This window comes from Nomia melanderi, chromosome 14, assembly GCF_051020985.1.
Source record: "Nomia melanderi isolate GNS246 chromosome 14, iyNomMela1, whole genome shotgun sequence".
NCBI classification, from domain to species: domain Eukaryota; kingdom Metazoa; phylum Arthropoda; class Insecta; order Hymenoptera; family Halictidae; genus Nomia; species Nomia melanderi.
Genome location: NC_135012.1, coordinates 741,931 through 766,486, shown reverse-complemented (window position 1 = coordinate 766,486; position 24,556 = coordinate 741,931). Strand labels below are relative to the sequence as shown.

Genomic DNA, 24,556 nt, shown 5'->3' with positions numbered 1-24,556 from the left:
ACCGACACCGGGTGAATTATCATCCTACGCACCGCGCGATTGCGAATCCTCCCCCCTCCACGTCGACGCGACACCTACGAGCGAGCGAGCGACCGACCGACGGACGGTCGGTCAACCAGAAAAAAAAGAAAACGCTCGTAGAGAAAAAAAGAGCCTTTCGTCTTCGCCGCGGAGATAAGCTTGCTTTTAATCGGCAGCCAATCAGGCGGGGGGAGTGTACCGTTGACGGACCAATGAACGTTCAGTCGCGTTATCAAACCTCGGCGACGCTCATATAACAGATCGCGAGTCCTGCTAGCCAGTGCAGAGGGTCGGAAACGCGTGCGAGAGGACGCTCGGTCTCTTCTCTTTGTTCTTCACCGTCGTTTTCCTTCCTTCTCCTCCGTTGTCCTCTTATCCTTCTCGGTCTGTGGGCCCGTAGACGCGGTTGAGGTCCACAGTTTTCACGGGTGGTGTACTGAGAGCAAGAAGCAGCGGCGGCGAAGCAAGCAAAAGCCGAACCGTGCGAACGAGGCGAAGGAAGGAAGGCCAAACGCGATCGTACCTATTCGTAACTGGTGCGCGGCGCCCGTTTCGTATCAGTCGCGGCGCTGATCGTCGTGCCATTCAGGCTGTGCCCGAGAGCGAAGTGAGGCCGCGAAACGGGTCACGCCGGTGTGTGTTCGTCACGGCTGAACGCGAGCGAACGGGGGTCCGGGAGAGTCACGGGTCAACGGGGGCTTGAGCTGCGCACCAGGACTTTTCAGATGGACCAACCCCGCCGGCCCAGGAGGGACGTCATGCCAGATGGACGGTGTCTGATCGTTGTTTTGGCGGCGATCGCCTTGACCGATGCTGCCTCCATCGGGCTTGCCACATCCAAGGCCAGGGACTGCAATAGGTGAGTGAAAGGGAAACGGAGAAGGTGCCGAACTCGCGAGCGGCCTCTCGTGCCGCCGCTCTCAGCTGTCGCGACCGACTATTAGCGAGATCCATCATTTCTCCATCGGGTTTCTTGTCCTTTGCCGCAGAACTTTTTCCTCGGATTCTGCTCAGACGGATTCTTGATGTCTTTATTCGGGAGACTTCGAGTGGGCTGACTTTGGCTTTCGGCCGTTCGTTTCCGTTTGTGGGTTTCGAGAGTTTATTTCGATGAGCGTTGGAGGATTCCTTGGGAAGATTCTATCTCTGTGTTCGTTGAGCTCGGGGATTTTATTGGCGGGTAATGGAGCTGTGAAACTTAAGGGAATCGTGGCAATGGTTTTTTCACGGAGTTTCTTCGGCGTTTGTTTCGTTGCGCGATGTTAAAGTTTGTAGTCATTTCGAATGTAAACACGTGTACCTGTGGTTTCAGTGGTTGCGAAATGAGCAGGCTGAAACCTGTTATTTTGACAGGTGAGCTGGTTTCAGTGGTAGCATTTCGCCTGCGTGAAATTATTTCGAATCGTTGTCAACAAATGAAGTAGCTTCGATAGTTTTTTAGAAATAATATTTGTTTATCGAGTCGTTAGAGTCTGTATTATTTCAGTTAAACACTGTGAACTTGCAAGCTTATAAATTGAACGTTTCTCATATATGTTAAACAATATTCCAATTTATTATTAGATTATTATAGGAGCAAGTTATGTAACCACATTTGTAAGACGTGTCACGTAAACCTATTCAATGAACAAATCATTAAAAGGATATATAAGACTCGATCTAACGTATCATCGAAACGATTCGAAAAAAAAGTCCATCATGGCAGACCGATGGTCCACGTGGCATTCAACGTGTTAAACGCCGCGGAACGCTCTTGGCCCAGAAACTTTGATCTTTCCGCTGTTTTGACGTTTCCTTTTTCTCTAGTCATTACATGCACGAAATTCGCAAGCGAAACGGTGCATTTAATAAACTCCGATTTATTTCTAAAATAAATCCTCGTTCAGAAAATTGTGTTTTTCGAGTAGACTAAAATTGGTCTAAATGGTTATCGATCTTCATGGTTATCAATCTTCACTCAATAAGAATAAAACAGTTGACAGTGACTTTGCGCTAAGCCCGTCCACTTGAACCATCGAAGGCATTTAGAAAGTCTTAGTATTCCACGAACAAAAAACAAGAAAAACTAAAGTGGCAACAACGAGGCACTAAGTTGCTCTGTTCGAGTAAACCGAACGAGTTCCAATCATTCCAATCGGAGAAGAAAATTCCACTTCGATACGGTATTGATAATTAACTGCGGATTTTACCGCAGTCCCTCCGATACGCGAGAAGAATCAACAAGCCTGCAAGTCAGTGCCCCGTAAATATGTAACGATAATAAGAACGGATTTAACACTATAATACGTTTACGCCGGCTCGCGGCGCCGGCAGTTTCTATTTTTACGAGTGACATTTTCCTTTCACTTTTGGCTCTGTAAAATCATCGCTTCGGCTCTAGCGGCTATCCGACACAAATCATTTGTTATTAGACAGATACGGCAATCGGTAGTGACACATATGTTGCGGCCGATTAATTAAATGCGAGTTGTCGGCCACTTTTATGGGTAGTTTGAGCGATTATCCGTGGACCGAGCTAATTCTTTTAATCTCAAAACATGACAATTGCGCGTTTTTATGTTACACATCATTTCATTTCAATAGACCAGAAACGATACCGTAAAGAATGAAAATTTCATTTCCGAAATTTCACATAGCCTGCAGAAGCTCGCAGTCCGTCGATATATTTGTGTACATTTGTTAAATTGAAAAATATCGATAACAACGTTCCACAGAAATATTACAAATTTTCGGACAAGTTTGTTTTGCAGCCGCTGCGTCATAAATTACTTTCGATGACATTGAAGCACAGTCCGATTAATTGTTGCACATGCTCGCGTACAGAGAAATAAACTCGTGATTCTGTACTTGCAGAGCAGATAAACGGAACGTCTCGGCGGTTTCTCTGCTATTAATTGTGTATTTATTTTCCATTTGGTGCGTTATCGTCGAGGTAAAAATTTCATTGTAGTAGAGGAATATTTCCAAGGATTTTTTATATCCACTGAATATATATAGACGCGCGCTCCAGTGTATACGGAGATCCTTGGAGCCCAAGATAAATTCAACTGGATGCAACTTTGATGTTCGTTGAAAGTGGTTGACAGTAAAAAAAGGAAGAAATTTCGATACCGGCCCGAGAGCAGTTTTATATTGATGCAGGAAGCACCGAACATGTCGCTGCACTCGGAGCGGATCACGATGAAAGCGCGAGTCCCCTGTTTCGAGTATTTACGCAGTCTTCGCGCACGATAAAAACGGTCTGCAATTAATACGCGGCACAATCTCGGCCCGTAATCTCGTGACGCGTCCGGTCAATTGTACTCGCAATTTTTCATAATTATCTGCAGCGCAACGCCGGTGGAATGCACGCTCGAAAACCAGCGGTTCGCGGCTCTACTGTTTAACCATATTAACCGTGCAATTATTAAACGACTTAATTATTCGATGGACCGTTGACGGTCCCACCTAGATTCGTACAGGTAAAAACAAACGATTATCAGCGATACGTGTTATCGATTAAACGTTCCCAACAATACCTACTCGATCCGTATAAACTAATCGACTTATTATCTCTCTTTATACTTTATCTTGGAGACACTTGACGCTTGTATTATTTGAACAATAATCTGTAACTTTCGGTAAACAGTCGAAACACGTTTGCCACTGAAGTTCTACTATCAGTTTCTTAGAAAAGAAAAATTCGAAATATAATAAACAACAGATGAATGCGTTTATCTTTTTCGAAATATTATCTTAACTCTTTGCACTCGAAAGTTTTTCATTAGAAATATTCAGTATTCTCCAATGAGATACAGACGATGTCCTTTGAAACTAATTAACGAGAAAACATATTTAAATTAAGAAGGAAAGGTATTTTATTTCAATATTCCACATATTGATGCATCATGCAAAGCTTAATATTATATATAAGACTTTATAATTTTGCAAATCAAATCAAATGATGACTGAGAGTCACCTCTCGAGTGCAAAAGGTTAATATAAGAGAACAGTTCCAAATGTTGTGAATAACTTCTCAATAGATAATCAGTTTCTTAGAAAAGAAAAATTCAGAATATAATGAACAGATGCGTGTATTTTATTCGAAATATTATCTTAATATAAGAAAACAGTTCCGAATGTTGTAAATAAGTTCTCAATAGATAATAAATCGAGATTCTCCGTAAACGTGCGATCATGGTTGTTAAACGGTTCGTGTAAGTAGACGAACGATTCTAGTACTCTTCCGTCAACAGTATCGATCGCCATAATCTTTGAAAATGTTCGATAGATTCCTACTTCCTGCTGTGCGTTTATTTACAACTGGTTGCGTACCGAGCCGCTGCAAGGTTGCGCTCGACAGTCTCTCCTGCAGCTGTAGGCCGCCGCGCTCCGCTCTTTTATGCAATCGTTCCGCGCATCCGCACCTATCATTACGCTTCCCATTTTCTGTGCATAAAACGGGACGGGAATCCGAGCAAAAAAACGGCAAGCGAGAGACGTAGCTCCCTTGGAACGATAATGAGATCGATAAGATCGAAAGTGCTACTAGCATCTCGTTCAGCCGGTGTTTCAAGCGAAACCGAGATAGTGCGCTTGCGAATAAGAAAGGCTTGCGGCTGGATTAGTCAGGCTATTCTACTTTTTCCGTGAGCGATACTCTTAATTATGTGAATCACAAAGGACTTTAGGGAACCTCGTATTACCCAAGACATCCCATTGTCTTACATTGTTAGGCAGTTATGACGAAATTGACGATGTCTTTGCGGACGTATTACGAAATCAATTCAACGCGATGCCGAGGAATTTTTCATTCGTGGGAATGTGACGATTTAATGACTTTTTTTCTCGAATCGAGAGCGAAAAAACTGGCAGATCGTGATTTATAAGAACTAGACTCGAAGAATTGGTAATTGAAAAAATGCCGATCGGACATTTTTCGAATCGCTATCGTTCGTCGCGTATGCAGATCATTCAGGCGATGAATAAAATATCACTGCTCGTCGGGTATAGGTGCAAATACATTCTGGACAATTATACCCGACAAAGGGGAGAGCGACAAATATTGTCACGATGCGTGGCAGCAATTTATTGGATTGTTCAATTTACAACAATCTATATTTCCGTTAATAAAGTAACATTTGTTGAACTTCTGCGTTCGCGATATAGTTTATCTTGCGTCGGCTCGCTTTATCGAACGAGGAATATTAATATTTCGCTCGACTTGCTATTCTTATTCCCGAGTATCTTTAAACGAAAATTTGAGGTTCCAAAAATATTTAATTTCCAAAGAATGGTGATCAGTTAACAAGATGCAACACGAAACTCGATTACCATTGAGAACATTATTAAAGCTAATTTATTGCTTCGGTAAGGACATAAATTTCGTGCGTGTCTGTCACGGTAAAAAAGCTTCGTTAGCTCCGAATTAAAGAAACACGAAGAAGCTCATCAGTGACTGGTTACTCTCGTCAGGAACTGGTTGCCTCGATTAATTAGTATGGACAACTGACTCTTTCGCTTCGTGGTCGCATGTATATTTCTCTATATAACGTCCACTGTCTGCCAATTACAGGGAACAAGTAATAAATGTTAATTGCGTTCTTCCTTCTAAAATAACTGCCAAATCTAACAACAGTGTCTGAAATGTTCACCAAATGTTCACTACAGGTGTTAGAAAGTTCTCGTAAAATTGCTTTTTTATAATTCGACCAACTATCCAGGCGATAATGCCAGGCGGAAGTTATCGCAACGCGGGGAATCAATTTCGATAAGAAGCGCGCTGTCGAAACTACAAAAAGCAATACAGCTTGCCCCGAATTTGCGCGAATCATCGTCGTGTCCCAGATAAAACGAAACTTTGCTCTTATCTACTCGATCCACGATTTCCCCGATACGATAATCTTCCTCGCTGATTGCAAAGCTGCTAATGCATTTTACATACAACCTGTAGCCATCTTCGGGAAGAGAATAATCGAAGAATTATTGTCAAATGCCATAGATTTTTAATCGTTATCCTCGATCCATGTGGAAAATTGAAACTATTCCATTTCTATTCCGCTACACTCGACAATGAAAATAAAAATAAAAATAGCGGATCACTGGTTCCGTGATGAAATAAAAATTCGAGCGACACGTATCGCCACTCACGCGTCACCATCGCGATGAAATTTCTAATTAAAGAAATCCGATTTTACTGGCTGCCAATAAATAGCAATTGGAAATTACGAACTCGAAAACTCGAAATGCAACTGGGTGACGCCGATCGTTCGCAGTTTTCTGTCGAAGTTATTTATTATCCATCATTACGAGCGAAGCGGCCGTCATTTCTATTATCAGCCCGAGTTTTCTAGCCATCGTTCATCGCGTCCGTCAAGAATCGGTAATTAGATTCGTCCTGTTTTCGAAACGAGGCGGCTCGCTCGCGACGGGTTCGAGCGAAAACAGCCCCACGCGCCGAGCCACAAAAGAATTCAGATCTCGTTCGCCGGCGAGGCACCGCTTAAAATAACAACGGCCAATGGCGCAGCACTTTCGACGCGATTAAATGTAATTGAACCGACCTTATTGTTGCGCCGCGAATTCAGTTCAACGGCTTACCTTCGAGTTCAAGGCTAATTCATAATTCATTGCCGTCTTGCACGGCGATTTCCGTTGTTTCCTTTTCCCTTTTCTTTTTTTCCCCCCTTTTTTCCCTCATTTGTCCGTACGCCTGTTCCTCGCGGCGGCTCGATGGAAACTGCTTTTTGCGTGCGCCCGACGAATTCGTTAGTCCGGTGTAGCCACTTCGTTAACAAAAAGAAAACTCTCCCCACAGCCGCCGTCCAATGGGAATTACCCGACTGCGGCGAGATCGATTTCGTTCTCCTTGAAACGCTCGCAATCAGAAATACTCTTCGCTTCCACGCTCGCGCTGGACCCTGCGAATTAACCCTTTGCACTCGAGAGGTGATGTTCAATGTTAAACTTCGTATAATGCCTCGATACGTGGAACATTGGAATAAAACAGCTTTGTTCCTCAATGTATCGGTGATTTCTCTTCGAATTAGTCTCAAAGAACGTCTTCGCCTCGTAAAGAAATGTTAACACTAGGTTTACGGGCATTTATTGTATAGTTTATTCTATTGTTCCTGGGGAAGTTGATATTCGTTCATTTAAATTTTGGAAATTGTAGCTGTAGAAATAGACAATCAGGATTCATATTCGTGTAATTGGATCAACGAAAACCGATTGAAACATTTACCAAATAATGTTTATAAAATTCAATCTGCGTCAAATTGACGCGTTCCGTAAACCTAGTGTTAAATATTTTTAGTAAGAAACATCCGAGTGCAAAGGGTTAACCTCCTTAGGGCCGAACTGACTTTTCGGAACTGACAAAGATCATTTCAGTTTCCGTTGGATTGCGATTTGTTTTATTTGAATCGATAGGAACTGAACGATACGGAGACGGACAGACAGTTATAAAAATTATATTGGAATGAAGTAAACGTTTCGAGGGGTTTCATTTTGAACAGAAATCAGTATTTTTGAAGAGGTTAAACGCTGACGGTGGTTTCCGTGCCGATGGTCCCGAAAGGAAAATTATGTTCCCCTTTTTTCGTGGCATTCGCGTTTAATGGGACGATGGGTGGGAAGCCAACTTTTTCCTTGTTTTCCCCCCGTTTTCTTCCGATTATTTCGGTCGTTCCGTGGCCTTTTAGTTCGGTTTCGCTCGCTTCTCATTTATTCTGAGGTTCGTTGAACGTACCCGATTGGCTGGAAAATATTCTCGTGTTTTTCGAGCGGCTGCGGAGAGGAATGGAAGTAGATTGCCCATTTTGTTTGACAACTTTCCGCCACCTTTCAGCGCGTTTATTCATTTTTATAGGGTTCGTAAAGTTTTGTACGCGTTCATGGGAAAATCCTTGTATCGTATTTTTATCATGCTGCTTGAAACTTTGTTTTATCATATCACTTTAACGGAGGTAGTATTATTTCCTGTGTCCTGTTTCGAATTGAATTGTCGAAATGTAATTCACGGACATGTAATTGTAGTTTATTTGAAAATTCTACGGGTAAGAAAAATTGATGGGAAATCGGGCTGCTCTTAAACATTGTTCGCCTGTAACGCGTTCAGTTCGCAGCTCGATAAATTTCGTGTTTCAGCGTGTATAATCTCTCTACCTTCCCGAAAACATGCTTCACCCGAAAAGATATCTCAGATTTATGGAAGCGGGATCTAACAATTCACAATCTTAACCGGAGGACAATCTTCCGACTTCGAGGGGCTGTTTCAGCCCTTAAATTTCAATTCTGACGAAGATACATGTATAGGGTACCCTTAGACCTTCCTTGATATTTTTTGAACGACGAACAGAAGCCGTTACAGCTAAATCGTTTATTTATTGCTGTCTAGTAGTGGCTCCCGAATAAACGTAAATTACGAGATAAACTGGATTAAAACCATCGAATAATGTAACGATATTGAATTTTGGTCAGTTCCATACTGACGCGCATCGAATTCACTACAATACCGCTCAATCCATCACGGATTATTAAATGAATTTATTAATGAATTTATTAATCCGTTAAACAAACTCCAGCTAAAGAACACAGCTTCACTATTCAAATAAATATAAAATCAAATCTCGCCACTCGACAGAAAAACATTCCATATCTCTTGCAAATACGGAACACTCACCCTTGAGCAAATGCCATTAAAACCCTCAGAAATCCGCTTTACGATTCAAATGATCATAAAATAAGGCATCCGAGATCCATCTCTTCGCCTTATTCCACAAACCCATCCTCGGCGAACCTTCAAATCAAACTCGAACACCATCTTTCCGACAAACACACATTTTCTACCATCGGGAGCGTACCATCCGATCGAAATTCCGCCCGAAAACTCTCTCCTAACTTTCAAACTGTTCCGCCATTCTCCGACCGGAAGCCAAATCGAATCGACCGGATAATGTTCCGTGTAAGTGGTAAGATTTACGAGTACAACCTCGGGGATCGCCATTGGCACCGAGGAAGTGATTCCGCCGGTACGAAACGTTCATTCAGAAAAGGGGGTGTTTTCGTTGCGCGCGTGCTCGCTCGTGTTCCTTCCCGATCCGTTTCGATTATCGATCCCGCAGGATCGTGGCCGGTCTCGGGGAACTTTCGGTTGCAAAATCTCCTGGTTCGAGGCAGTCGGGGTAATGGACACAATCGCGTCTCGATAGTTCGGAGGAGTTGACAATTTTCTGCCCACCGGAGAAAGTTTTTTCGGCGCCGTTTTCCACGGGAGCTACAGCTACTCGTTCTTTGTATAATGCCGCTGTGAAAGCGGCTTTTACGAGGCAGATAAAAGGGTAGGGGAGATCGTCGATGTTCCATAAATTCGCGGCGCGGGCTAATGCCGAGCCAAAGTGGCCGATGATAACGGCCCGTCCGCCCTGGCGGATCGGATTATCATCTAAGCACCCGCGGAATTCCGCGTTCGACTTCTTCCGATCGATCGTGATCGCAGGCGTGACGACACTAGCAGTGAAAGCTTTAAAAATAATTTCTTCTTATCTTTCTAAGTTGTTTTGTTAGATGTTTCTTTGCCCCTTACGGTCGAGTGCCGTAACAATGGCGACTTCAAGCTCCGTTACGTTCGAAATAATTCATATGTTTACAATGTGTAACATTTCTATAGTGTTACTATATTATAGATAATGAAAGAGTGGATCTTGAGTAATCGAGAACTAGGAATAAATATATGTATTTAACCCTTTGCACTCGAGAGGCGCCTTACAATCGCCACCTGATTCGACGCAGCGAACTTATAAAATTTTCAATTCAATATTAAACCTTGTGTACTGTATCAACACATAAAACATCGAAGTAAAATAGTTCTGTCTCTTAATTTATAGAAGATAATCAATTGTCATTCTTCTTGAAAATACCTTAACCTACGATAAGAATTCTAGATACTACATTATTCTCGTAAGTTGTTTTGTTAGATATTTCTTTACCCCTTACGGTCGAATGCCGTAACAATGGCGACTTCAAGCTCCGTTACGTTCGAAATAATTCATAGTTTTACACTGTGTAACATTTCGATAATTCGGTTTTCCTCCGCAAACGGTTAAATCGATGGTTTCACAAAGGATTTGTATTAACGTTTATCCCATAAAGCAAATGTATATGCATATATCTAAATAAATAGATTGTATATTTCACGTTCCTTAGTCTCGGGTGTTTTCCATTGTTGAAAGCATACTCGATGTACATAGTTCAAAGTGGGACGCGGAAGGATTTTCCATTAAAACGGCGGGCTAACTGCTTTGTAAGGGCTACACGGAGGTCTGAATTTCATTTCGAGAATCAAAGGTGCGCCAATAAAAGGTGCAGTTCCGTTTCCGTGCGGGCGGCCTGTTAGAAACGGGCGCGCGTCGATGGCGACATACCGGACGAACAAGGAAAATGCGGATGCGAGAAATTGAATGGACGAATTTTATTGCCCCGGTACGGTGAAGATATCGAGGGAAATTATTTCGCAGCTGTTCGGAGTCGTAAAAGCGAACGGATCCATATCGCGGTCGTCGCAATAAGCGAATATTTGTAATAAAGTGCGATTCTGGTTGAGCAAAGTGTCAAATCGGAATAACCGTATATTTCAATCGTGTAATGGGAGTATCTTTGGTGCTTCGTTTAAGTTGTTCCCGGGAATTCGAGGGAAGTAACGTTAATTAAAAGTGTGAAGATTCAATAATCAGCTGAAGATATAGGTTCGTTAACGAAGCTGCACTTTACTAATGAATATGTCCGGTTCGTTCTATTTCCATTTGATTTCCTCAAATTGATTACAGTGTTCTCGTTTAATTAGGAGTATTAGCGTTATCGTTGAATGACATTCTCGTTGATTACAGCGGAATGATTAGTCGGTGTCTCGAAGCTTTCGGAAATTTAAGAAAACCATAGGCGTCCTTGTCACGAATTCTTTATCGCTCGAAACCAGTCTATCTGGCGATAAATATAAATACTCTCATGAAGTTGAACGATGTTTTAATTGCTCGCCGGTTCGATAGGGAAATAAAAGCCATCACGCATGTGTATGCGGCGACATTACGTAAGTCGCCATCTTGCTACGGGTAATCTTATAATCCTTACAATACCCGATCTAATTACGTCGCAGGTAAAGGAGATCGTTAATAATAGGCAATATTCTAGCGTTATCGCTCTGTGTTCCTCGGGAAAGTTAAGTAAACGGTAATCACTATAATTAGAAAATAATGTACAAGATAATTATTTTAAAAACTCTGTAGATTTCCGATTATAACGGAAATTCATTCTGTATTATCTTTACACGATTATCATGCAATATAGGAATTATTATTTTTATTGAACAATACAAAGTGAGTAGAAATATTGTATTAAATATCTACTAATGCTTACTGATTTTCAATTCGACAGTTCGTGGACTTTAAGTCTCACTGTCACTGGAATAAAGGTGAAATAAGTTTCAGCAAAGTGGAATTGCATAGAAACTTTCTTCCACTCGTATTTTACAATCGATTTTCAGCGCAGAGTTCCTCGAACCTCCCTCGATCATTAAAGAGACCGTCAAAGTCTCTTCGGAGGCTAACTTCAATTTTATGAATCAACTTCGACGTAGTAAATCGAATTGATTCTTTGATCGGAGTAATCCGACCTTTCCACCCTGACTTATCGTCCGGTTGGCATGAGATTGAACTATTCCGAGGTTTCACGGGTCAATTGAACGGCCGATCACACTTGTCAATCCCCCTGGCGTTCTCTTTCGTCTGCGCGGCTCTCGTCAACATTTATTCGGTTTTCATAATCACGACAGTAAACCCGCAGCGTGCCGCGTGATAAATGAAACGGCTTTAAACGCTTTGTCGAACATGGAAAATTCCTTCGTCTGTTAATTTACTCTTTCATCGTTCCAAGACACTGAAAAAGGAACGATGACGTAGAAAGAAAAGAGTGGAGAAAACTGAAGTTCGAGATAAGAATCAAACAATATATAATCACAAAAGATTAAACTATATCTATTACAGATATCAATCGGAAAATTTACTAACATCTTATAACCACAATCATGCAACTTCAGTTTCCCATCGAATACAAACGCAAAAAGACACGCTATCTCCGTTAAGAAATAGTCCGAAATGAAACATCGGACTCGAGACAATTATCGCGAAGGAAGGTCGGCGAAGATTAAAGATTATCAATATTTATTCTCTTCTTCCGAGTGTCCGTGACTTCTTCGCCGATTTCTCGCGGATTCTCACGACAGCCGGACGCTCTCCGAAGAATGGAAATTATCCGATATGTTAAGGGGTCCGTAAACTCGTGAAAAACCGACGGATATCTACGGCGACCCGGCTGAAATTTGCACGGGAATGCCCCGGATCGCTGATAGCCGGTTCGCTACCGGTTACCATCGGCCACCATCGTGATCCAGGGATCGAGGCACGCGAGATTTTTCTTCTCTTCGGTTTTATCTTTCGTGTTCTCCACTCAATTTCCGCAGCTTGTATTTTGACCCGGTGATTTTCCGGCGTTCGCCGCGCCCTTATCACGTTGCCTCCCCCTCACCCCGCCCCCTTTCCACTTCGCCACGAATGTTCTTCGTTTTGGAATGTCAGTATTTCCAGGGGATTGCCACGAGTTTCGTCCGAGCGTGCTGATACCTGGCCAGATCCTTATGACGCTCGGTTAGAACGCTGAACTCGGTGTTCCTGATTCATTCCCTGGAAGGCTAGTCACTCGGTGTCTCTTCGCGCCGAGAATTTTTACGCTTTTCCCTCTTGTACGCGCGAGCGACCTTCACTCGATTTTATGAAAGCGTTTCGGGGATTGTTGGGTTTAGAATCTTTTCGTGGCTACGAGTTCGGTGAAGATTGAACCGGTTTGAACGGGAAGTTTGTTGTTTGGGTAGTTTGAATAAAATAGAAGGAATATTTCTGGTGATCGACCTCTGAACTTGAATTTCGAGATGTAAACGTATCTGTCAAGATGGCAAGAAGAAATTGTACGAATTCACTGTTCATTTATAGGAACTCGGATTGTTCTTTGATGTAAAATTCCATTCGCTTAGCGTTCCAGCGATGTCCATGGACATTTCTTCGAGCAATTCAACGGTAAAAGGTTCAAAGTTTAAGCCGCGAGAAGAAAATTTCAGGAGAATCTCTCTATTATCCTTTTTCCAGAATCTCCGGGAACCATAAACATCCCCGGCGCATAATCTTAAATTCTCGGTCCCGCGGAATACCGTTTCCTTAACTCTCTCGGCGGAAATTTATTCTGCAACAACGAAGTAACCCAAAACCCCTCCGTCCCGGCAGGGAACTTTCTAATCGGAATAAATCTGCACATTTTCCGGGACACTTAGAAGTAATCCCCGAGCAAGCAACCGATTGTTACAAACGTAATCTCGGCGAAGCTCGCGTGCCAACAGACGGGCGCTCGGTCAAATATTGACTTGCGTAATTAAAGTGCTGCTAATTACGCGGCCGGCGCTGCGGAAATTCGCCGAGGAGGCAATTACGCGACGCGCGTGACCATAAAAATATCGAGGAACAACTAATTGCTATAATATACAAAACAGTTTCCCTAATTGCGCTGTCGACCTATTAATACTAATTGAGTGTGAAACTGCGCGGCGTCCAGGGGGTGGAATAATCCATGTTGCGAGCCGGGGTGTATCAAATTTTATTCGCCGCTTTAAATTTCTCAGTATTTTACCTGTTGCGCCCGAGGAGTCGGCGACCCCGCGGTCTACCTGAGTGTAAATTATTCCCCTCGTTGCACTCACGTGTCCACAGAAACCGGAGCCGTTAACTCTTGGACGGTGGACGTTTTTAACTCGTTGCATGCGGAATAATTTCACCGAGAAACATTCGCTCAAAAGCCAATACGGTTGAGTTCATTGTTTGATGTTCTCTGATTTTTGTCAATTTTAACCAGTTAACCCTTTGCACTCTGAAGACTCCAATATTGCATCGGTTCTAATATTAAATGTTTTAATGAATCTTAAAGAAACTACCCTAAAATTATTCAATTTTCCACGCGTCCCAATTTTGTACTAAGAAAAATAAAAGATCGAAGAAATGTTACAGCATTTCTAATTTTGGCTAAAAATATTATAAAAATTAGTTGCAGTTGCTGATAGATTACAAAACGACCTGGAGTGCTAAGTGCTACCTTAAAGAAACTACCCTAAAATTATTCAATTTTCCACACATCCGAGTTTTGTATTAAGAAGAAAAATAAAAGATCGAAGAAATGTTATATTTCTAATTTTCGCCAGGAATACTATAAAAATTAGTTGCAGTTGCTGATAGATTACAAAACAACCTGGAGTGCTAAGGGTTAAAAATTTTCGTATCAGCGAGGTCTAGTTACCTAGTTAAAAATTTCGGTCTGAATAGATCCAGGCATCGTTATCGAAGGAATAAAGGGCGCAGCGCGCACCGTGCGCTGTTCTTTTTCAATCTCCTCCCTCGCCCACTATTTGCCACGCCATTGTCCGACCTTTACACTGCGTTTGCACCACGTTGCTGACATTTACGCGCGAATAATCACTCGATGTTGAAAAATGCGTGCCCCGAACAAATTCTCCGCTGCCCACGCCAGTTTTTAATCGACTACCCGTTGAAATATGTGAGAAAGCGAGAGATTTTCCGTTGTTTTTTCTATCTTGTTTGAAATTGGGAAGTTCGCTGCGTGCGAATTGTGGGCGCGAACCGAAGAATTTTGAGAAAAAATGTATTTACCGAAACCTTCTTTCCTACGTGTGGGCGTTTCCGATTTTTTGTGGCGTCGTACATGATAGAAATGTGTAGGTTCTCAGTTCGAAAATAGTTGCATTGATTATCGTGAATTATTAATTAAATTACTAGAACATCAGAATTATGCAAAGTAAATAGCGTTCAAAAATATATTTCGAGTTTAGATATTGCAAACTGTATACATACGTCATTCTAAATTGTAAAAATCTGCATCGCCTTGAAGGACTTCTGTTCAATTGCATTTAAGGATTAATAAATGAATTGCGAAGTGAGTTGACAATAAATTGACGCATAATTATCGCGACCCAGTGACGGGAGCTTAATTCGCAGCCGACGTAAATCCACTTAAACGGCGAATCATAAACTATTTAATATGATGCACCGCCGTTCAAACAAGGCGCAAATTCATTACAATCTCGATAAAGTGATTTGCAGCCTGATTGTAACCTGCTTGTCAAAGAGAACCACCGGCCCGAACCGGTTAAAAGGATTTCCGTTACACGAATGAATGGTTAACGCTCCGCGCGACACCATTTTCGAGGATTATTCTATCAACGGTTTAGTTCACTGATTGACGTTAGCAGAAGGGCACGAGACGGGTTTTGCGCTAAGTAAAACTGGCAAACAATCCGCGGAGGCGGAGTTGTAAAATTACCACTAGAATAATCATTAGAAACAAGCGGATATTACTCAGCAATCTCTAATTCATTAAAATGGTAACGTATAATTAAACACTTGGAGAACGAAAATTATCGCGAATCACTTAAAAATATTATTCCTTTAATATATCAGAACAAATGATTCCCAACAAAGAAATTACATATTTCTTATAAATTCTCTACAAAATCTGAATACTCGTAAACTAAAAATTCCATTTCCTCTCGAACACAAACCAAAGACCATTCAAATTAAATTCAATTCACGTCTCAACCCCTTGCCCTATGATCTAACTACTTTGTTCTTAAAAATTTATTGAAAATGAGAAAAAATTCCAGTCTTTTTCTATGTGAACGTGTGCTCTAAGGTATAATTATTGATAACAGAGGAATAATATGTAATTTGTATTCGAACAAATTAAATAATATTTGTTTGTTCATTGGCACTTGAAATTTTCACGAGTCTGACACGATATTGTAGGTCAAGGGGTTAACCGCAATCTCAATATTAACCCCTTGGCATACTATTTCCTTTCGTTACTGAGCTCGTGTAATACTTTACTATCGACAATTTGTAAGAAATATAATAAAATTTTCCATTCTGCTTCAGGTGGAAATTTCATTTGAAGATAATACATTGATACTAGCAAAATAGTTGTTTGCTTCGATCCGTGGGTAATGAACAACATTGATTCTCGTTAACACTAGGTTTACGGAACGGGTCAAATTGACGCATATTGGATTTTAGAAATATTATTTTGTAAATGTTTACGCCGATTTTGATTGATGCGATCACACTGACATGTACCCCAATTACCTACTATCAAATCTCCAGTTTCCACAATCTAAATAAACGAGCGTCAATTCTTTTAGGAATAATAGAATGAAGTGTACAATAAATGCCCGTAAACCTAGTGTTAAATTAGTTTGGAAATCTTCATCACGAGTCCCACTCGTCATTGTACGGCAAGGGGTTAAGAAGCGAGGGATGAAAGGATCGTGCCTTACATAAAATTACTACCCGGTACATTGAGCTGAACTGTATGCATACCGCAAACGTTCCAAGACCAGCAGTCCACCTATCAATCAGAATTAACGCAATTCAACTTAGCAGCAAGACCGGGATTAACTAACTCCCCTTAGAAACCTGCGAGTACGGAACACCCGGAAGTCAAAGCGAAACGATGAGAAGCCGCGACAGTGTACGGAGCATGAGTTTGTGTCTCATCCGCTGGAAATCATTAAACCATAAGCTGGCTCGTTACGTCGTCCGCCGCGCCATAACTTTCGCCGGATAAAGCGAAGCGAGAACGATCCTCGTCGGTCCGCGCGGATTGCGATCCCGTGGATCACCGTTCGATTGATCGAAGTTAAATCGGACCAGGAATTGCCCGGTTAAACGGAATCCAAGTTGTCCGCTGTAAAATGATGCACGCCCGTCGCAGACGACTCGGTTCATCCCCAGTCTAGCGCAAAACGCGTCGCGACGAGTGGATGTTTCGGCTCGCGCATATAGCTGACGCGCAAAGGCTGAACACTTAACTAAACACTTGGCAAACTGTCCAGTAAACTGTAAAGCTGAGAGATTAGCTTTAGATGGCGACGACGAACATGTGTACGGATGACGGGTATAGTATCGTCCAAAAGTGATTTCTTGTCATTGGACTTTGCTACTATTTTATAGAGATTTAAAGAAATTTTATAGAAATGAGAACTGTCTCGAAACGTGTATATGAATGTAAAGTGACTTAAGTAAATTAAATGCCTATTGAGCTCGATTAACATTGTTGACGGTCTACAAAATACGAAGGAAATAAAATGAAGTATCTATCGTTTCATGAAGTTTAACCCTTTGAACTCTGTAGGCTCCAATATTGCATCAGTTATAATATTAAATATTTTAATGAATCAAAGAAACTACGCTAAAATTATTAGATTTTCCACACATCCAAATTTTGTGCTAAAGAAAATGAATGATCAAAGAAATGTTATAGCATTTCTAATTTTTAGGAATATTATAAAAATTAGTTGCAGTTGCTGACAGATTACAAAACAACCTGGAGTGCTAAGGGTTAATTTGTCAGTGGACCATTGATTTTATACTTTCGTAGATATATAACAATGATCAAAGAACATAAAATAAAAGTTATTGAAGATGATCCTTCTCGTTTCAAGTTTTTCGTTGTTACGAGACAAGCGACGAATCATTTCTAATCACGACTGTACGCAGAAGCTTAAGATGCTCGCGCGTCCTGTTATTGATTTCTCGATCGGTGTTGCGTGAATCTGCGCGTAAACCTGGAGCCGTAATCCATTGGTAAGGATGGAAACTATAAACTGTGAAATGGACTCTGCAAGACGGTCAACAAGCGGCTGCTCGTGTAATTGAAATCCTACGGAGCGTCTTATCGGCCAGCTCAACGAGGCGAATTACAATGGAGAACACAGCGACTCTGATGAAACGAATCGTCTTTATCTGCTAACGAGGATTTTTTATCCAACCTACTAAGTGCGGACAACGAATTAACCTGCCAAACGTTGATTCGAAATACGAACGAGCGAACAACAGCGAATGAATCACGTTTAACTGCGTTCTTTCCCCGAGAAGCGATATTTATTACGCGAATGCCTGTTCAGCCCTTTTGAAACGTGAAAACTGTCGCAGCTCGAGCGGTCGACATTTTGTTTCATCGTCAGCACGATTGCAGCTACTCTTATGATTCATCTCTGGCATTTATTTATCTCGATTCGCATCTTATCGAGAGACTTGTCTTGTTTTCTCGTTGAATCTATCATTTCAAGTGCTTGTATTTTTATACAGTCGAATGGAAATGTTTGAACATTCGTGGCGATGTTCCCAACGAGCAGTGAAATTCATTTTCAACCCCTATTAATTACCCCAGTTGAAACAAAATCAAGTGAACACTCCAAACATTTTCATCTATCCAATAAAAACCGTACGCACGAATGCAAAAGGAAAAACAGTATACACAATTTAACGGAAAAGTGATTTCATACTTGTATTATATCCGCATTTTCGAAGGAGTCGCAAGAATTCAAACACTCCTACGGAAACCATCTGCGCGTACGCCGGGAACAACAATATTCCCGCGTCGTTCCCCAAAAACTTACATTTCTCGCGGTTCTCCATCGAAATATTAACTCGCCGGATTCCGGCGCGCGGTGCATCGCTGCCGCAATATCAAATTATTCGAGTGGTTCCCAGGATTCCTTCGCGAAACGGTTTTATTCCACGCGTGTGGGAAATCGGCGCCGGAGGAAAAAGGTAGACTCTCGAAGACAGAAACGAAGAAAACACGGTATTGAAACGGTCGTTACAACGGCTCGACCTCGTTATCATACTCCTCTCGGTTCGTCATTATTTCTCTTTCCTCTTTCGTTATCTTCCACGATGTTTCGGGGACTCCCCTAAGTTGATTAAGGTTATTTTGCGAAAATCGGCGACGGCCCGCTGGCTTCTCCGAGGGCGGGAAATCTACTCGGAGGGAAAGGTATCTCGGCGAGGTTCGTTCAATCGACCTAATCAACACTCCACCTCCGCCTCTTTCCCGTTCTCGGCTGTTTTTATCTAGATTTCGGGGATATAATTCAGCATGAATGCTTCCGAGATTCAGTCTTCTGGAGAAAATAGGTCCACCGTTCCGATGTTTCATTCACTGTACTCGTGTCGCGCTGTTGTTCCTGTGTTAAGGGCAATTACAAGCGGACGCGAGTTTAACCAGTTAACTGTGTTTGACGAGTATACACGTCATCGTAAAACTTGATATGATATTATTTTGTTCAGTGAATTCTTTATTTTTTTCATATAAACATGTAATTCTTCTTTGTTTCGCTTTGATCTTTCATTAACCCTTTGCGGAGGATTGTCGACGTGTCGGCGAGATGAAATTTTCGTATTTGGAAGACTAAGTTGTAGATAAATGATTTAGTTACTCGAACAGCAACAAATTATCGCGAAGTTTCCTTTTTTTATATTAATTAAGCATTTGATATATTTGAAATTTCCGTATTTGGAAGACTAAGTTGTAGACAAATGATTTAGTTACTCGAACAGCAAGAGATCATCAGGAAGTTTCCTTTTTTTATATTAATTAAGCATTTGATATATAATTCAGCTTTATCTGCTAAAGGTCTTGTATATTTCAAAGAATTTTCGTCCGCAAAGGGTTAAAATGTCCTCTACGTGCATTCGTCTTGCGTTCGACGAGTACACGCTCCAATTTTTGGTTTTATTGCAGAACCAGAGGTTTTTCCAACTGAATTCCACAGTTAACTGGTTAATTGAACTCCTGAGTTATTGTGTTGTTCACCGTCTTTTCATTTTATTTTTCATTTACTTTTCTTTTCGGTTTTGTCGTCGTGACGTGTGTTCACTTGATCTTTCTTTTGTTAGACGCATTGCACTGCAGTTTAGTCGAAACGATGTTTTAATTACCTGAGCGTTGCAGGAGGAGTAATTGAAAATTTACTAATTTCTGAATAATATTAATATCACTATGCATCGATAATCGTAAAGAAGTCGTTACGCCGCGCGATCGCAGAAGGCGGAACATGAAACGACACTTCGTAATTGAACCGATAAGATAAATCGTGACACGAGATACGTTGAACAAAGTTCGAGTTATATATCTTTCGATCGGACGGAGAGGAAATTCATTGTCGAACCGTCAGATTGTTCGATCTGACTATAAACAAGGCGATAAAACTCCGAAAGAGTATTTTGTCATCGCACAAATACATAACATTACTTTAAATTCTTACGATTACTTTATTTTTCATTCCAGTAGACAATAATGTTCTATTTTTTATCAATTAAAAAATCACCTTTAACACGATAATGGAGCAGACAATTTCTCGAATATCTTCGCATAATAAAAATCATACAGAACTCTCGATGAAATTCCAAAAATGTGATTCCTCGCGGTACGTTCTCTACGCGAGGTCCAGCGGTTCCGGCGATAACGCGGGAAACAAGCGTCCCTTAAAAAAATTCATGGCACCGCCGAACGGTTGCCTCTGACCGAAATAACCATCAAATGATCCGTGGAGTGGATCCTCCTGTATAGAGAAGCGGCCACGCCGAAATGGTAGTTTCGTGATTTATTTTATCGTTGAACCCCTCGGAGCGTCTCGTACAGTGTGCCTGACTTATCTGATGGCGGTCAACCCTCGTTAAGTGCAACCCTCCTTCGACTAGTGCATTGTCATTATGGCCCAGGATTCCTGCAGCAATGTCCATTCAATTGTTTACCTGGTCCTTTCGAATCTCTTTATAAACCTTACTCTTAATCACAAAGTAGACGTTTACAAACGTTCTCGAACATTAGTACTAAAATTTTCAGCAAACCTTTCAAACACAATGCTACAGATTCAGTACAATGGACAAATTCGTTACATATTGAAGAACAATCGTAACTTATATTTGATAATAAAACTTTTAAAATTCATTCGAAAGTGAACACTAGAACTAGAGCCATCTCGAATTTCTTTTCGCAATTATTGAAAATCGTTTCCCTGAGATGACTGAACAGATCTACCGATAGCAAACTGTTAATCAATTGAAACCTCTATAGACCACTCTTAAGGCTTCCATAAAAAACCGTCAAATATCAATTCGACTGCTCGGTAGTTCCAGTGTTAGAACAAACATTGAAACGTTCAAGCCTCCAAGTTCAGAAGAGTCCCGTAAAAACGAAGAACGCGAAAAATATGTGCGCCAAGAACGTGCGATGAAAGTACGGCAATTCCTTCGGCGAGGACTGTAAACACCAATAAAACCGGCGAACAGTGACTCGTCCATTACAAGTTCCAGCAGCCGCGCACAATAAGGCGTCATCAATCAAAATGAGAGCAAGCGGCGAGAGGGCCGATATCATCCTCGAGGGTGTCGAAGATAAAATATATCCTACTCGAAGAAGAAGATGGCCCGTAGGGGGTGGCGAAGGTCGACGACCCCCGGCGAGCACGTCATTTTTTCCTCGCGTTCGCCGCGGCGAGTGCGAAATCCGGGATACGACGCAGTTACGACATCATCGCGCCTCTTTTCATCGCGCAGCTTGCGCGGAGGAGCCAAGCGGAAGACGAGGATTGCGAGAAGAATGCATGGGAAATAGGAAAGACGAAAGAGCTCCGATTTCCGCGCTACTCGTCTCTCGTTTCGCCGGTTTTCTCCGTTCGTTTCGTTGAATGAGAAACGATAACGTCCGGGGAGGAAAAAAATGGCAGGGTCCTCGCGAAGATTTTCGGATAAATTATGCCGCAGGAGAGATGGGGAGATTTCGTCTCTCGCCGACGAAACACGTCGCTCTCGGGGAGAAACGTACCACGTACGTGACACGAATATTTTATATTTCACAGCGCGACGAAATACGTTTTTTTTTTTTGCCTTTTTCGAGCTTTTTTTGGGAGGTGCCGCGGACAATCTCGTTTATAATTATTTGAGCGGATTCGGGCGTACGCGGGCCGGATCGTTACGTTTGAAAAATGAAACCAATTTGCGCGAGCGCGTGGAATGCATTGAGATGCGACGGAATTGATTGAGGGAATTCGTTAATTCGTTTTCAGATGAACACGCGAATCGAACGCTTGTCTCCGGAGATTCTTTGTTCTTAACACTTTCACGTCCGCACGGTTCGCAAACATTTTCTTCTCTGTCGCCGGAACTTTTGGCAAAGTTGATCATTAAAATATACAAATATAAAATATAAAATTCATTGCAACATAACAAACTTAGCTGCTTTTTATAGAATAATAATTAAATTAAATATTAACCTTTTGCACTCGAGAATATTTTTCTCAACAAATATTCATTATTCTCTGATAAGATATCAATGATACTTTTCACAACTGACATAAAGAAGTACCTTGTATAAATTAAGTAACAAAACTATTTTATTTCGATGTTCCATGTATAGATACACTATATAAAATTTAGTATTGAATCTGAAATAGAAATCATTTTATTGAGTCGAATCCAGTGGCGACTGAAAGGCGCCTCTCGAGTGCAAAGGGTTAATAATTAAATAATACGTGTAATTTCCAATAGCACCACACTGAGGTCTCCGCAAATAATAAACGGAATGCAAATGGCACCACGTTGGTGTCACCGGACGTGAAAGTATTAAGATGAAATGAACCGTGTCTCTTTTCGACGGTTTCGACCGTTCTTTCCTCGTTCTTTCGTTTAAAGAGTTTTTCGTTCTCGCGGAAGTGTAAGTCGTTCGTAAATATTTCACCGAGACCGCTCTCGTAAATATTTAACGGATTTCAGAGCCGGCAGCGGGAACAGTTAATTAGTCCAATAAAAAGTGATTTATATTAGAAGTTTTCGTCGGTCGATTAACCATAAACTCGGATGTAGTGAATTCGACATGTAGAAGATGTCATCAGGGATAAAATATTCCGTTCCATCTGTCAGCGACGCGAGATTTCCCGAATAATGTTTCACTGTTTTATTCACGTGATCGGAATCATTTTTTATGACGTTCCCTCGAATCGCAGGATCTGCAGCGGACTGATACGAACTCGTGCCCATACTCCCGAACGGAATTATACGAAAAATTGAATTCCTTCGATGATATCGGTGTCTACGTATATCTACGCTCGGCGAAAAGTTGAATAAATTTTTTAGCGGAGGAAATTCAATCTCATCCGTGGCAAGCTGACTCGTTGACGTGTTTTCAGTGGACACCCGCCTCTCGCGACTTTGCTGTTTAAACGGCTGATAAGGCGGCTCCGATAAGAATGATCAATAGATAAAAAGGTGTGTTTCCGAAAAAAAACCGGTAGGAAAGTTTGCCGTTGCACCTACTGCAACTATGCGACGTTGATAAATCAGCGAGGCTCGCGACAACTTCGAATTCTTTCTGATTATATAACAATTATCGCGTTAATCACTTATCATACAATAGTTCTGAAATATTTACTTTCTGATTATATAATAATTACCGCATTAATCACTTATTATATAATAATTCTGAAATATTTACTTTCTGATTATATGATAATTACCGCGTTAATCACTTATTATATAGTAATTCTGAAATATTTACTTTCTGATTATATAATAATTACCGCATTTATTACTTGTTTTATAATAGTTCTGAAATATTCTTTCCGATTCGAGAAATCGGTGACGAGTATAAAGGCGACGTGATTTGAGATGGCGCGAGGAAAGAGGGGGAAAAACAGACGGAGACATCAAGAATTCGTTGAACCGTGGACCGAAACCGAGGCCAAACTAGTTTTTTAGCCGGTCGATACTGGCATCGAACCCGAATTAGCTTCCGACCGTAATTCGCTTTCGTTTCGGTCAGTATGTAGAACAGTAGGCGCCGTTACGGCTCCGTTTTCTTGGGTGCTGTCAGAGGCGTGCCAAACCCGCATAGACCATAAATTCCGTCGCGGCTGGGGTCTCCTCGGTCGCCCTTACGTGTCAGTAAACAACCGGAGTCCCGAGACGTCAGACTTTCTTCCCGATCGGACGTCAAAAGACTTGTTATCTACAACTTCGATGAACTCGTTCGTCAACACAAACAACTGTGTACTATTTTCAATCATTCTCCTGTCAAACTGAAGTTTTACGTGCTCGAGCAAAGATAAATTGATCGAGACAACATTTTCTTGTGTACTTGTAACATCAAATATAGATTTATAATAAATATAGTAATTCTATAAATAACACAGCAAGGAGAATTAATTTTTTAGTTAAGTGACATTTTTCTTCGTAAACGAGTCAGTCGAATAACAAGCTTTGCAAGCTGTTGTAAGCTGTAAAGCACCTTAAATAGTGATTCTCTGAAGAGAGTATAATACTTCCCGTCTGATACGGATGAATCTCGATAATTTTCCTCTCTAACAAAAGCTGGATTAACTTCGTTCTACTAATCGATTGTAATTTTATTTTCAGCTCGATCTACTGTGAGGGTCTATTGTTGAAAACGGTGCAGCTCTCCGGTATCTATTCTGATAGCAAATTCTTCGTGGATCTCCACCAGCTACAGGATCCTAATGTGACACTTGCCAAGTAAGTATCAATCTATCATCTTCGAAAGTCGTTACATTACAATCATTACGCTAAATGATCCCCGACTTCTCACTAACGTT

The 24,556-nt window shown here is 41.4% G+C and overlaps 1 protein-coding gene across 1 annotated transcript in view; it reads left to right on the top strand.

Moving 5' to 3' along the window:
• The first annotated feature begins 281 nt into the window (after positions 1 to 281).
• Positions 282 to 24,556, top strand: part of LOC116429265 (trehalase) — a 56,209-nt gene continuing 31,934 nt past the window's right edge. Inside the window, exons 1-2 of the mRNA XM_031982033.2 lie at positions 282 to 880; positions 24,360 to 24,476. Coding sequence (XP_031837893.1) covers positions 747 to 880; positions 24,360 to 24,476 — 251 coding nt within the window. The 5' untranslated portion in view covers positions 282 to 746. The remainder of the gene's footprint in view (positions 881 to 24,359; positions 24,477 to 24,556) is intronic.